This window comes from Desmodus rotundus, chromosome X (genome assembly GCF_022682495.2).
Source record: "Desmodus rotundus isolate HL8 chromosome X, HLdesRot8A.1, whole genome shotgun sequence".
In the NCBI taxonomy this organism is placed as follows: Eukaryota; Metazoa; Chordata; class Mammalia; order Chiroptera; family Phyllostomidae; genus Desmodus; species Desmodus rotundus.
Genome location: NC_071400.1, coordinates 2,996,373 through 3,009,904, shown reverse-complemented (window position 1 = coordinate 3,009,904; position 13,532 = coordinate 2,996,373). Strand labels below are relative to the sequence as shown.

General features: G+C 35.8%; 1 protein-coding gene and 1 pseudogene across 6 annotated transcripts in view; one reads left to right on the top strand and one right to left on the bottom strand.

Moving 5' to 3' along the window:
* ATRX (ATRX chromatin remodeler) overlaps positions 1 to 13,532 on the bottom strand; it is a 181,062-nt gene that overhangs the window by 130,330 nt on the left and 37,200 nt on the right. For all 6 annotated transcript variants that reach the window (XM_024574996.4, XM_024574999.4, XM_024575001.4 and 3 more), the window contains exons 2-4: positions 12,079 to 12,191; positions 1,403 to 1,458; positions 497 to 549 (exon numbers count right to left, since the gene is read on the bottom strand). In XM_024574996.4, coding sequence (XP_024430764.2) covers positions 497 to 549; positions 1,403 to 1,458; positions 12,079 to 12,191 — 222 coding nt within the window. The remainder of the gene's footprint in view (positions 1 to 496; positions 550 to 1,402; positions 1,459 to 12,078; positions 12,192 to 13,532) is intronic.
* LOC112317933 (nucleosome assembly protein 1-like 1) lies at positions 1,921 to 3,136 on the top strand (annotated as a pseudogene).

Genomic DNA, 13,532 nt, shown 5'->3' with positions numbered 1-13,532 from the left:
TTGGAAGTAGTTTCACTCATTATATAAAATTCGCTGACAATTTTACACAGAAAAGTACTTGTACCACTCTTCATCTCCTTGTAACCTCCTCATAACTATAATGGTTACCCCTCCCCATCCTAGACAATTTCACAGAACCCTAAAAAACCCCATACTGCCTCATGAGGCATTCAAAATTTCATTTCACATTTTTCAAAGCACATATATGATATAAAAGAAGTGATCTAGATATTGCAAGATCACTAGTATATAATAAATTCTCCCCAGAAAATTCAATTACAATTCAATGTCAAAATGAATTCATAATTGTTGAAGCCAAGTAATAAATAGAAGATTCATTGTACTATACTGCCCATTTTATTTATGTTTTTCAAAAAGTTTACTTAGAACAAAAGCGCATGAATTAAGTTTAGTGAAAAGTTTATTATTCTTAGAAAAAAAATAAAACAACCTGAAAAAAAAAAAAAAAACCTTTTCCCCTTAAATATCAACCAACCTCTTTGATCGTGATGATCCTGACGATTTGGATTTTTCTGAAGAGCTAGTTCCCTATACGTTGAGAAATAAACACAGAGGTGAGTAAAACTTCCAAAGAAACATCCCTACAATAAACTAGTTCCCTATGTCAAGACCTCTGATATACTGATATAATAATAGAGTATTATATATATGCCTAAAATACTTTTCTAAAAGGCACCTAAAAATTAATTCTCATTTATTCTCAGGTTTCCTGGATTTAAGGTAATTTTTTGAGTTTTCATTAAATTGCTACTGTTCAATTTTGGGGGGTGGGAGAGGATACATTTCAGTATCATGATCTTGGCCCAAGTCAACAAAGACAAAACAAAGATGTAGGAGTAAACAGATCCCAACAGAAGTAGAGAGTTTTAAGGATCTAAAAGTGTGTCATTTTCTCTGCCCTAATTATGGCACAGACTACCTTGTACAATTTGCTTGGAGATGCTAAATTGACCCTCATTTTGCCAGTATACTACATATATTTTATTGGATTAAATATTTCACATTATGTGGAAAGAACCTCAAAACATAGTGTAGGCCTGGGTATCACATGAAGGAATATCCAGTTTTGACAGATCTCAGAGCCATGGAGTCTTCTTGCCCATAACAACTACCTTGAGCATCACTGTACCAATATAGTAATGTTCCATCATCTATCTGTTGGTAAGCCCCCAGTTGTCTAACTGTTGGGATACTGCAGAAGCGAACCACAACAATAACAAACTCACTCAACATCTTCTAAAAATGGACAAATACCCAAAATGAAATATCATAATGATACTTGGATATAACAGTAAATTTAAACACATGCATGCATTAAATATGATGACATGTACACTAATTGTTATTAGCAATTCTTTTAAATGTTTCAAATTATTCTTACCTCTTCCTTGCTGTTTTCCATCATGTCAGAGTTATTTCCAGAACCACTGATTTTATCTTAAAAGAAAAATAAAAGCATTATTTGTCTCTTCAATATATTATCAAACAGAACACCAAAACTTACAACTCTATAAACCCATTTTTTCAATCTGTGAAGCATGACAGTATTCATAATAAAATACTCACATTGAAATTTTCCAGAATAGTTTTCTGACTAAAATCACTGTCTTTAGACACACTAACTAACCCCCTCTTAAAAAGGATTAAATTTTGAAAAAGAGTAGTCTGGTATCAAAACATTTCCTACTATAATTGTCTAAGGTTTATTCTCTTTAAAAATGTTTATGCTTCATCTTCTACTAAAAATAAAACCATACTATTAATAAATTGTATTTCCCTCCACCAAAAGATACTGGAAAAATGACAACGAACTAAATCTAAAGAAAGCAGAGTTTTTTAGGCATCACCTCTTCAGCACGCCGCCTCCTGCTCCTCCCTGTACTGCCCTGAGTCACTAACTGTGCAGCTCTAGCTACCTGGCTCTCTGTGCTGGTCATTGATATTTGGAGTTCTTACAACATGGCACACTGACAACAAAGAACAGTCTGAACTTGATCAAGATTTGGATGATGTCAAAGAAGTAGAAGAAGAAGAAAGTGGTGAAGAAACACAAATAAAAGTATGTCAGCTGACTGTTCCAATGATGCAAATTTCTCAGAATCTTGCAGTCCTCCAAGAAACACTAGATGTTCTGATAGAAACACCAACAGGACACATGGAAAATTTGCCTAAAGTAGTTAAAAGACAAGTGAATGCTCTCAAAAACTTTTAAGTTAAATGTACACAGATAGAAGCCAAGTTCTATGAGGAAGAAGTTCATGATCTTGAAAGAAAGTATGCTGTTCTCTATCTTTATTTGATGATAAGCAATTCAAGATCATTAATATAATTTATGAACCTAGAGAAGAAGAATGTGAATGGAAACCAGATGAGGAAGATGAAATTTCAGAGAGGCTGAAAGAAAAGGCCAAGACTGAAGATGAGAAAAAAATTTAAAAAAAAAACAAGACCCCAAGGGAATTCTTAAATTTTGGTTGACTATTTTTAAGAATTTTGATCTGCTCAGTGATATGGTTCAAGAACATGATGAGCCTATTCTGAAGCACTTAAAAGATATTAAAGTGAAGTTCTCAGATGCTGGCCAACCTATGAGTTTTGTTTTAGAATTTCACTTTGAACTCAATGAATATTTCCCAAATGAAGTGTTGATAAACACATGTAAGATGAGGTCAGAAGCAGATGATTCTGATCCCTTTTCTTTTAAGGGACAAGAATTTATGGGTTGTACAGAGTGCCAGATATATTAGAGAAAAGGGAAGAATGTCACTTTGAAAACCACTAAACAGAAGCAGAAACACAAGAGACATGGGACAGTTCACACTGTAACAAAACAGTTTCAATGATTCTTCATTTATTTGCCCCTCCTGAAGTTCCTGAGAGGGGGGATCTGGGTGATGATGCTGAAGCTATCCTTGCTGCAGGCTTTGAAATGGTTACTTTTTATGCTAGCATATAATCCTGAGATCACTGTTGCACTTTACTGGAGAAGCTATTGAAGATGATGATGACTATGATGAAGAAAGAGAAGAAGATGAGGAGGAAAATGAGCTAGACTATGACTCAAAGAAGGATCAAAACCCAGCAGAGTGCAAGCAGCAGTGAAGCAGGATGTATCCGGCCTCGGAGGATAAACTGCACTGTTCTACCTGCTGCTTCCCTGGAAAGATGTATTTTTATCATCTGACAAGTTCATTTCAAGTTTTCTTGGTTGCTTATTTGCTTGCTTGTTTTTGCAGCCTAAATAAAAATGTCAAATATTTTTTAAAAAGCAAGCACAAAGAAGAAAATGAAGATTAGAGAGGAAATTAGTAAAAGAGGAAATGTGAAAATGATAGAGACATATCAGTGAAACCAAAAGTTAGTGTCATCCTTGGCATCTACGGGGGATTGGTTTGAAAACTTCCTGCTGATAACCAACATCCTCAGAGGCTCAAGTCCCTTATATAAAATGGCATACTATTTGCATATAACATGTAACAAATTTTTGCTATGTATAATGCACTCCCATTTATAATGTGCACCCAACATTTTTGTGCACATTAAACATGGGATTATTATGCCATTAAACCCATGGTGTGTAATCATTATACCCATGAGTAATGCACATCCTTATTTTTCCCCTCAAAAATTTGGGCAACTCAGTGGACTGAGCACGGGCTGCAGACCAAGGAGTCGCTGGCTCGATTCCCAGTCAGGGCACATGCCTGGGTTGTGGCCGGGTTCCCAGTGGGAGCCATGTGAGAGGCAACCACGCATTGATATTTCTCTCCTCTTTCTCCCTCCCTTTCCCTCTCTCTAAAAATAAAATAAATAAAATCTTTAAAAATAAATTTTTTAAAAATTGGGGCAAAAAAGTGCACATTATACATGGCAAGAAACAATACATACATCCTCCCATACACTTTAAATCATCTCTAGATTACTTGTAATACCTCCTACAATGTAAATGCTACATAAATAGTTGTTATACTGAATTGTTTAGGGAATAATAGCAGGGAAACAACCTGTACATATTCAGTACAGATGGAACCATCACAGGCCTAACTACATAGTACACATCACCAACAATATAAAATCCTTTTCCCAAAATTTGTCCATTCATGTTTGGTTGAATCCATAGAAGCGCAACCCACAGATACGGAAAGCCAACTGCAGTTCTTTGAAAGGTGAAAAAAACTGACAAAGCTGCCACAACTGGTGTAGCTCAGTGGATTGAGCACGGGCCTGTAAACCAAAGAGCCACCAGTTCAATTCCCAGCCAGGGCACTTGCCTGGGTTGCAAGCCAGATCCCCAGTGGGAGCCACATGAGAGGCAACCACACATTGATATTTCTCTCCCTCTTTATCCTTCCCTTCCCCTCTCTATAAAAATAAATAAAATATTTAAAAATATATTGACAAAGCCTAGACTAGATTAACCAAGAAAAAGAGACAAGACCCAAATTGCTAGAATCAGAAATTAAACAGGGGATGTCACTCTAACGATTATAAAAAATATCATGAACACTTGTACATCAAAAAATTAGATAACCTAAATGAAATGGACAAATTCTTAAACACACACAAACTACTGAAACTGACTCAAGAATAGACAATGTACCCTTGCCAGTGTGGCTCAGTTGGTTGGAGCATCGCCCCATTCACCAAAAGGTTAGGGGTTCAAATCCTGGTCAGAGCACACACCTATGTTGAGGGTTCCACCCCTAGTTGGGGCCCATAGATGTTTCTCTCTCTCTCTCTCTCTCTCTAAAAATCAATAAACATATTTTTTAAAAAGAACAGACAATGCAAATAGATCTAGAACTGAAGAGACTGAATTAGAAATTTTTTAAAAACCAACCCACAAAGAAAAGCAAAGGTCCAGATGGCTTAGCCACTGAATTATACCAAAACACTAAAAAAAAAACCCAAAAACCAAAACAAAACAAAAACAGAATTAATACCAATTCTTCACTACTTCTTCCAAATAAAAGGGGGGAACATTCCCCAACTCATTTTATGAGACCACTATCATACCAAAACCACAAAAAGAAATCTACAGACCAGTATCACTTATAAATTTGCAGACCAATGTCACTTAGGAATATAGATGCAAAAGTCCAATAATATAGTAGCAAACTTCAAGAGAATAAAAAACAAATCTTTCTTCCACAGACTGGGGGAAAATATTTGCAAAAGACGTTATATAATAAGACTATTATCTAAAATATACAAAGAACTCTTAATACTGGACAATAAAATAAACAACATAATTTAAAGTAGGCAAAAGATCTTAAGACATCTTACCAAAAAAGATATAGAAATGGTAAATAAGCATATAAAAAGATCCTCCACATCATATGTCACTAGGGAATTGGAAATTAAAACAAGATACCACTACACACCTAGTAGAATGTGCAAAATCTAGAGCACTGACAACACCAAATCTGGGAAGGGTGTGGGGCAACAGGAACTCTCATTCATTGCTGGTAGGAGTGCAAAATGGTCCTGCTACTTCGGAAGACAGTTTGGCAGTTTCCTACATTTTAACCACACTCTTACTGTAAGATCCAGCAATCACAGTCCTTGATATTTACCCAATTAAGTTAAAAACTATGTCCATGGACACAGACAACAATGTGGTTAAGGCCAGGGGGCAGGGCCTGGGTGCATGGGGGTAAACGAGGGGAAAATAGGGGACATCTGTAATAGTTTCAACAATAAAAATTAACTATGTCAACTCCAAGACATGCACACAGATTCTTATGAACATCTTTATTTATATAAACATCTTTATAAGTAGCTTTATTCATAATTGTCAAAATGTGGACGCAACCATGATATCCTTTAGAAGGTGAATGGATAAACAAACTGTGGTACATCCAGACAATAAAATATTATTTACAACAAAAAATAAACGAGATATCAAGCCATGAAAAGGAGGAATTTTGAATTCATTATTACTAACTGAAAGAAACTAACCTTAAAAGGCTATATATACTGTATGATTCCAACTATATGACATTCTGGAAAAGGCAAAATTATGGAAACAATAAAAAGATCAGGGTTTGCCAGGGGTTGGGGGAGAAGGATAGAGAGACAAGCAGAGGATTTTTAAGTGCAGTGAAACTAACCTGTAATGATACTACAATGGTAGATACATGTCATTATACATTTGTGAAAATTCCTAAAATAGACAACACCAAGAAGGAAATCTAATGTAAACAATGGGTTTTGGGTGATAATGACATGTCAATGTAGGTTCATCTATTGTAACAACTGTATGGCTGTGATGCAGAATGATGACAATTAGGGAGGCTGTGCACGTCTAGAAGGAATATCCAGGGAATCTCTGCACTTTCCACTCAATTTTTCTGAGAAGCTAAAACTGCTCTGAAATATAAAATCTATTTTAAAAAACTCTAAACAAAAGGGAACTTCCTCAACTATTTACAAAACATCCACAGGTATCATACTTAGTGGTGAAAGACTGAATGTTTTCTTTTCCTCTCTAAGATCAAGAACACAAAAAAATCTACTCTTGTAACTTCTATTCAAGATTGTAATGGATATTCTAACCAGAGCATGTAGGCAATAGAAAGAAATAAAAGGCCTCAAGATTGAAAAGGAGGAAGTAAAACAACAATTGACCTTTGAACAGTAAGGGTTTGAACTACAGAGATCCACTTATATGTGGATTTTTTTTTCAATAAACATACAGTCGGTCCTCCATATTCATCGGTTTCCACATCCATGGAGTCAACCAACTCAACCAACACCAGAAGAAAGACAGTATTTTTGATCCCAGATATGGAGAGACTTGAACATATGCATATTTTAGTATCTACAGGGAGTCCTGTAACCAATCCCACTGTAAATACTGAGGGACAACTGTAGTTAAGTTTTTGGAGAGTCAAAAGTTATATGTGGATTTATTTACAATGGGGGGTGGGTCAGAGCCCCTAACCCTGGTGTTGTTCAAGAGTCACCTGCATCTCTTTTTGAAGATGACATTATCATGTATATAGAAAATTCTAAGGAATCCACTAAAAAATATTAGAACTAATAATCAAGTTCAAAAATGTTAAAGGATACAAGAATGAGATACAAAAATCAATTCTATTTCTACACACTTGCAAAGAATGATCTGAAAGTATAATTAACTATTTATAATAGCATCAAAAATAAAATATTTAGAAACAAATTTAATAGAAGTACAAAATTTACTCTCTGAAAACTTTAAAACACCACTAAAAGAAAGTAAAGACCTAAATCAATAGTAAAATACCACTTCGTTCATGAATTGGAAGACTTAAAGTTGTTAAGATAGCAACACTCCCCAAATTAATCTACAGACACAATAACATCCCTGCCAGAATCTCAGCTTACTTCTTTGTAGAAATTGACAAACTCATTCTACATTCCACATAGAAGTAAAAGGGACCCAGAATAGCTGAAACAACCTCCAAAAAAAAAAAAAAAGGAAGACTCATACTTCCTGATTTCAAAATTTACTATAAAACAGTGCAGTGCTAGCAAAAGAATTATGGATCAGTCAAAAGAATTGAGGTGTGTTCGCAGCCACTGCTGCTCTCTACCAACACCAGAGCCTCCAGCTCGCGGAGCTCCAGCTCCAGCCCAGTTCCAAAGCCCAAAGAAGAAGGGGAGTAAGTAAACAGATCTCTATACCATGGCTCTTACAAAGCAGAATGGCCACAAATCGACCGGTGGTAAAGCACCCAGCAAGCAACTGGCTACCAAAGCTGCTCTCGCAAGAGTGCACCCTCTATGGAGGGGTGAAGAAACCTCATCGGTACAGGCCTGGTACTGTGACACTTCATGAAATTAGATATTATCAGAAGTCCACTGAACTTCTGATTTGCAAACTTCCCTTCCAGTGTCTGGTGTGTGAAATTGCTCAGGACATCAAAACACATCTGCACTTCCAGAGTGCAGCTATTAGTGGTTTGCAGCAGGCAAGTAAAGCCTATCTGCTTGGCCTTTTTGAAGATACCAACCTGTGTGTTATCTGTGCCAAATGTGTAACAATTATGCCAAGAGACATCCAGGTAGAATACCACATATGTGGAGAACGTGCTTAAGAATCCACTATGATGGGCAACATTTCATTCTTTAAGAAAATTCTCTTCTTGCCCTGCCTGGTGTGGTTCAGTGGATCGAGTGCTGGCCTGTAAACCAAAGGGTTCCAGTTTGATTTCCAGTCAGGGTACCTGCCTGGGCTGTGGGCCAGGTCCACAGTAGAGGGCGCTCAAGAGGCAACCACACATTAACATTTCTCTCCTCTTTCTCTCTCCCTCCCCTCCTCTAAAAAAATAAATAAGTAAAATCTTTTTAAAAATTCTCTTCTTCCTATTATTGGTGGGTCTTCACGTTAGATATATTTTTTCCATGGGGTCAAAAGGTACCTAAGTATATGACTGCAAGTGAAAAACAGAACAGATATCAGGTATTGGCAGTTTCTCCATTTTCACTTGTGTGTGTATTTTTTTTATGTAAATGTGGGGACATAAAGCAATACTGCAAGTCAAGGTATTTCAGTGAACAAATTTCAGCTGTTCAACTTTATAACAATAATATAAATACACCTATTAAATTTTTCTGGACAATGCCAGCATTTGGATTTTTAAAAAACAAGTAAATTCCTTATTGATGGCAACTAAATGGTGTTTGTAGCATTTTTATCATACAGTAGATTCCATCCATTCCACTATACTTTTCTAACTGACTTGCCCTATATGCAAGTACATGGTTGTAACGTAGTCTGTCTTCTATGTTGTTCCTGTAAGTTTGCTATTAAAATACTATTTTATAGTTTTGCTATAAAAAAAAAAAGAAGTCAAAGTCCAGAATTAAATCCATATCTCTATGGTCAACTGACTTTCAACAAGGATGCCAAAAGCACTGAATATGGAAAGAATAGTCCTTTTCAACAAATGGTGTTGTCACAACTGTGAACCCACATGCAAGAAAATGAATTTGAAGGCCTGCATCAAGCCACATACAAAAATTAACTCCAAATGCATCAAAGACCAAAGAGCTAAAACTAAAACTCTTGGAAGAAAATATGGAGGTAAATCTTCACTACCACGGATTTAGTGATGGACTCTTAGAGGTGTGACACCAAAAAGCATGATCAACAAAAGAAAAATGAGATAAACTGTACTTCATCGAAATTAAAATATTTTGTGCTTCAAAGGACACCATCAAGAAAAGTAAAGACCAACAAAATGAGGGAAAATATTTTCAAATCATGTATCTGACCGAAATGCCCACTTACAGATAAGTGACTAAGTATAGTGTACACATAACAAGGGAGTCTTACTGAGCCTTAAACAGGAAGGAAATTTCAATAAATGCTGTAAGAATGATGAACCTCGAAGGCATTATGCTAAGTGAACTAAACTAGAGACAAAAGGGCAAATATTGTATAATCCCATTGCATGAGTTTCCTAAAGTAATCAAATTCATAAAGACGATATAGAATGCCAGGGGCTGGGGGGCAGGGGATTGGGAAGTTAGTGTTTAATGGGAACAGAGTTTGAGCTGGAGATGAAAATTTTTTATAAATTTTATAAATAGAGGACAAATTAGTGATTGCCAGGTGTTAGGCAGAATTACGTTTGGAGATAGGGAGATAAACATGGTCATAAAAGGGCAAGATGACTAATCCGTATCTTGACTGTGGTGAGAGATACATGAATCAACCAAGGTAATAAAACTGTACAGAGCTTAATAAACATACACAAGTACAAGTAAAACTGAGGAAACCTCAATCAGATTGATTAACTATCAATAAACTGGTTATGGTAAAATGTCACCATTGTGGGAAACTGGGCAAAGTGTACAAGAGCTCTGTATTAGTTGTTACAACTGCAAGCTAACTTACAAGTATCTCAATAAAAATGTCAATTAAAAAAAATCTCAAACTAGGAATAGAGAACTTCCTCAATTTGATGAAGAGGACTTACACAACACAGATACAGAAACCATCGTACTTAATGGTGAAAGACTGAATGCATTCCCACTAAGATCAAAATGACCAAGAGGATGTCTGCTATCACCATTCTTCTAGAGCATAATAATGGAAAATTCAGAAAGTCCTGCCCAGCATAATGAGACAAAAAAAAGAAATTAAATGGCACACAGATGGAAAGGATGAAATAAAACTGATCCTATTTACAGATGACAAAATTAAGTACAAAATCCAAATAAATCAGCAAAGGGAAATAAAAGCTTCCTAGAGCAAGTTCACAGGATACAAGGTCATCTAAAAAAGAAAGAAAACTGGATTCCTATATACCTGCAATGAACACATGGAATCTGAAAGGGTTTTTTGCATTTTTAATTAAATTTTATTCAGGTGACACTGATTAATAAGAGTATATAGGTTTCAAGTGTATAATTCTATGATATACCATTTTTATATTGCATTGTGTGCCCACCACCCAAATCAAATCATCTTCCATCACCATATATTTCGTCCCTTTACCTTTTACAGCTCCCTAACCCCCTTTTCCTTCTGGTGACCACCATACTATTCTCTGTATGTTGTCTCTTTCTATGAGGGTGTTTTTGTTTGTCTTGTTGCTTTGTTGCTTTCAGTTTTACAACCCACCTTTGAGTGAAATCATAATTCTTGACTTTTTCCATTTGAAAATTTTTAAACAAGACAATTTAAAATAGTACCCAAAAACTGAGGCACCTAGGTAAATATCTAACAAAATACGTTGAAGATTAGTATGTGAATAACTACAAAACACTGGGCACACTCAAGAGTTTCCATTGACTTCTTTTTTCCTGAATATGGGTTAAATATTATATTTCAATTACAGTTTACATAATCAAGAAACCTAACATCAGCAATGAGGAGAAAGATTACATCATGTGCCTTGTGAAATGATGTACTGACAAGAACATAATACCACTTAAGTAGTAATCCTGCCAAAAATAAATAACCCTAATCTATTGTAATTACAACTAATCAGAAAAATCCACATTGAGGAGACAATCACCAAATGTCATGGTTCCGACAGAGAAATTGTTTTGGATTTTTTTTAAGTCATTTCTCCATCTGAACTTTTTTTTTAAAGGTTTTACTTATTTACTTTTACAACCCTTCCCAAGGGTGGTCAAGGAACATGTATAAAGGACACAAGGACAAAGTCAAAGGGGGGTAGGATCGAGGGTGGGAGGAGGGATGGCTGGGGTGGGGGGAGCGGTGGAGGGAAAATGAAGGCAACTGTACTTTAACAACAATTTAAATATTTATTTTTAGAGAGAGGAGAAGGGAGGGAGAAAGAGAGGGAGAGAAACATCAATTGGTTGGCTCTCGCACACCCCCAACTGGGCACCTGGCCCACAATCCAGACATGTGCCCTGACTGGGAATCGAACCAGCGACCTTTTGGTTTGCAGGCCAGTGCTCAATCCACTGAGACACAGCAGTCAGGGCTCTTTCAGATTTTTAAAGACTAATAAGGCAAGACAACTATATGCAATGTGTAAACTTCAACTGAATACTGGACTTGGGTTGAGAGGGCTTACCTGTAAAACACTGTAGGGACAATTTGTGAATTAAAAATAAAAACAAGGGCTATATAACAGTACATACTTAGTTTTACACCTATTTACCCTTACCATTGTTACTCATTACTTCCTGAATTGTGATATTGACATTTCAAAATATTTTCCTTCTGATTTGAAATAACCCTTTAGTATTTTCTCTTGATAATTCTGCTGACATCTAGTTCTTGCTTTTTATCTTTATTCCACCTTCATTTTTGAAAGACATTTTCACTGAACAGAGTTCTATGTTGGCAATTAATTTATTTTGTATTTTTATTCATTAATTTTAGAAAGGGGGGAAGAGTGGAGAGAAAATACCAATGAATGCATAAATAAGTGAAAAAACAAATCGATGTCTGTCTCTCTGTCTTTCTCTCCATTCCCCTCTCTCTCTCTAAAATTAGTAAATAAAAAATAAAAAAGAAATTCTTAAAAAAATAAAAAATAAATGGAATATAGGCTAGAAGATATCACACATTCTTTTTCAGTTTACCTGTGCTTTGGTTCATCATAAGTCTTGGAGGAGAGCTTGTTTCTTCAGATTCTTCTGATGAATGTGCCAGAAAGTCATGAAGCTTCTGCACCAATGTATTCAACTTGCTTTCACTGTCAAAACAAAATTTGAAGAATTTCCTTAGCCTACCACACATTTAATTAAATGTAAAGTTCTAACAAACGGAAACTATATCCATACCATAAGTGGTTTGAAAATATGCATATTAAAACTAAAACTTAAAGGAAATGAATTTTCTTATTTCTCTGAGGATATGAAAATATGAGCCCAAGACGGTGTAGCTCAATGGACTGAGCACCAACCTGCAGACCAAAGGGTCGCCGGTTTGATTCCCAGTCTGCACATGCCTGGTTTGCGGGCCAGGTCCCCAGTTGGGGGCGTGTAAGAGGCAACTGTGTTTCTCTCACACAGCAATGTTTCTCTCCCTCTCTTTCTCCTTCCTTTCCCATCTCTCTAAAAATAAATAAAATGTATTTTTTAAAAATATGAGTAACACAACCTACCTGTACAGTTACCTAGGATCAAAATATTGTTGATGTAAAATTCTGATATTATGAAATTTTGCTTTGCATCATTTAAAATAATAACTCAGTAATTTATCAAATATCTTTACTGAGCACTTGCTCTCTGGAAGGCTTCAGTAGTTTTTGTTTGTTTGTTTACTACTCTATCTACTGCTGGAACAGATTAATTTTTCTAAAGATTTTATTTACGGGTTTGGCTGGGGTGGGGTGGAGGGATGGGGAGAAAAGGCATACAACTGTAATTGAGTAACAATAAAAAATTTTAAAAAATAAATAAAATAAAATAAAATAAAAAATAAAGATTTTATTATTTACCTAACTCTACAGAGGGAAGGGAGGGGAAAGAAAGGGAGAGAAACATCAATGTGTGGTTGCCTCTCATGTGCCCCCTACTGGGGACCTGGCCTGCAACCCAGGCATGTGTCCTGACTGGGAATCGAACTGGCAACCCTTTGGTTCACAGACTGGCACTCAATCCACTGAGCCACGCCAGCCAGGGCTCCGACCTCCTATTTCTAGTAAGCCTTCCTAAACTTAAAAGCAAGAGGGTAAAATAGCTAAAACTGACTTTATCCAAATTGAAAACTTTTGTCCACCAACACATGTCATTAAGAAAATGAAAAGACAACCCATACTACTGGAGAAATCTTGTATCTGCAAAGGAATTAATAGCCTTTTTAAATAACATATATCCTTTTAAATCTTTAATAATACAAAGAATTCTTACCATTAAATAACGAAAATACAACCAATTTAAAAATTGGCAAAGGACTTAGGTGTACATTTCCCCAAAGACATACAAATGGACAGTAAGCATATGATAAATGCTCAACAATATTATTCATTAGGAAAATACCTATAAAAACCAAGAGGTACTATTTTACACTCATTAGAATGGATATGATAATA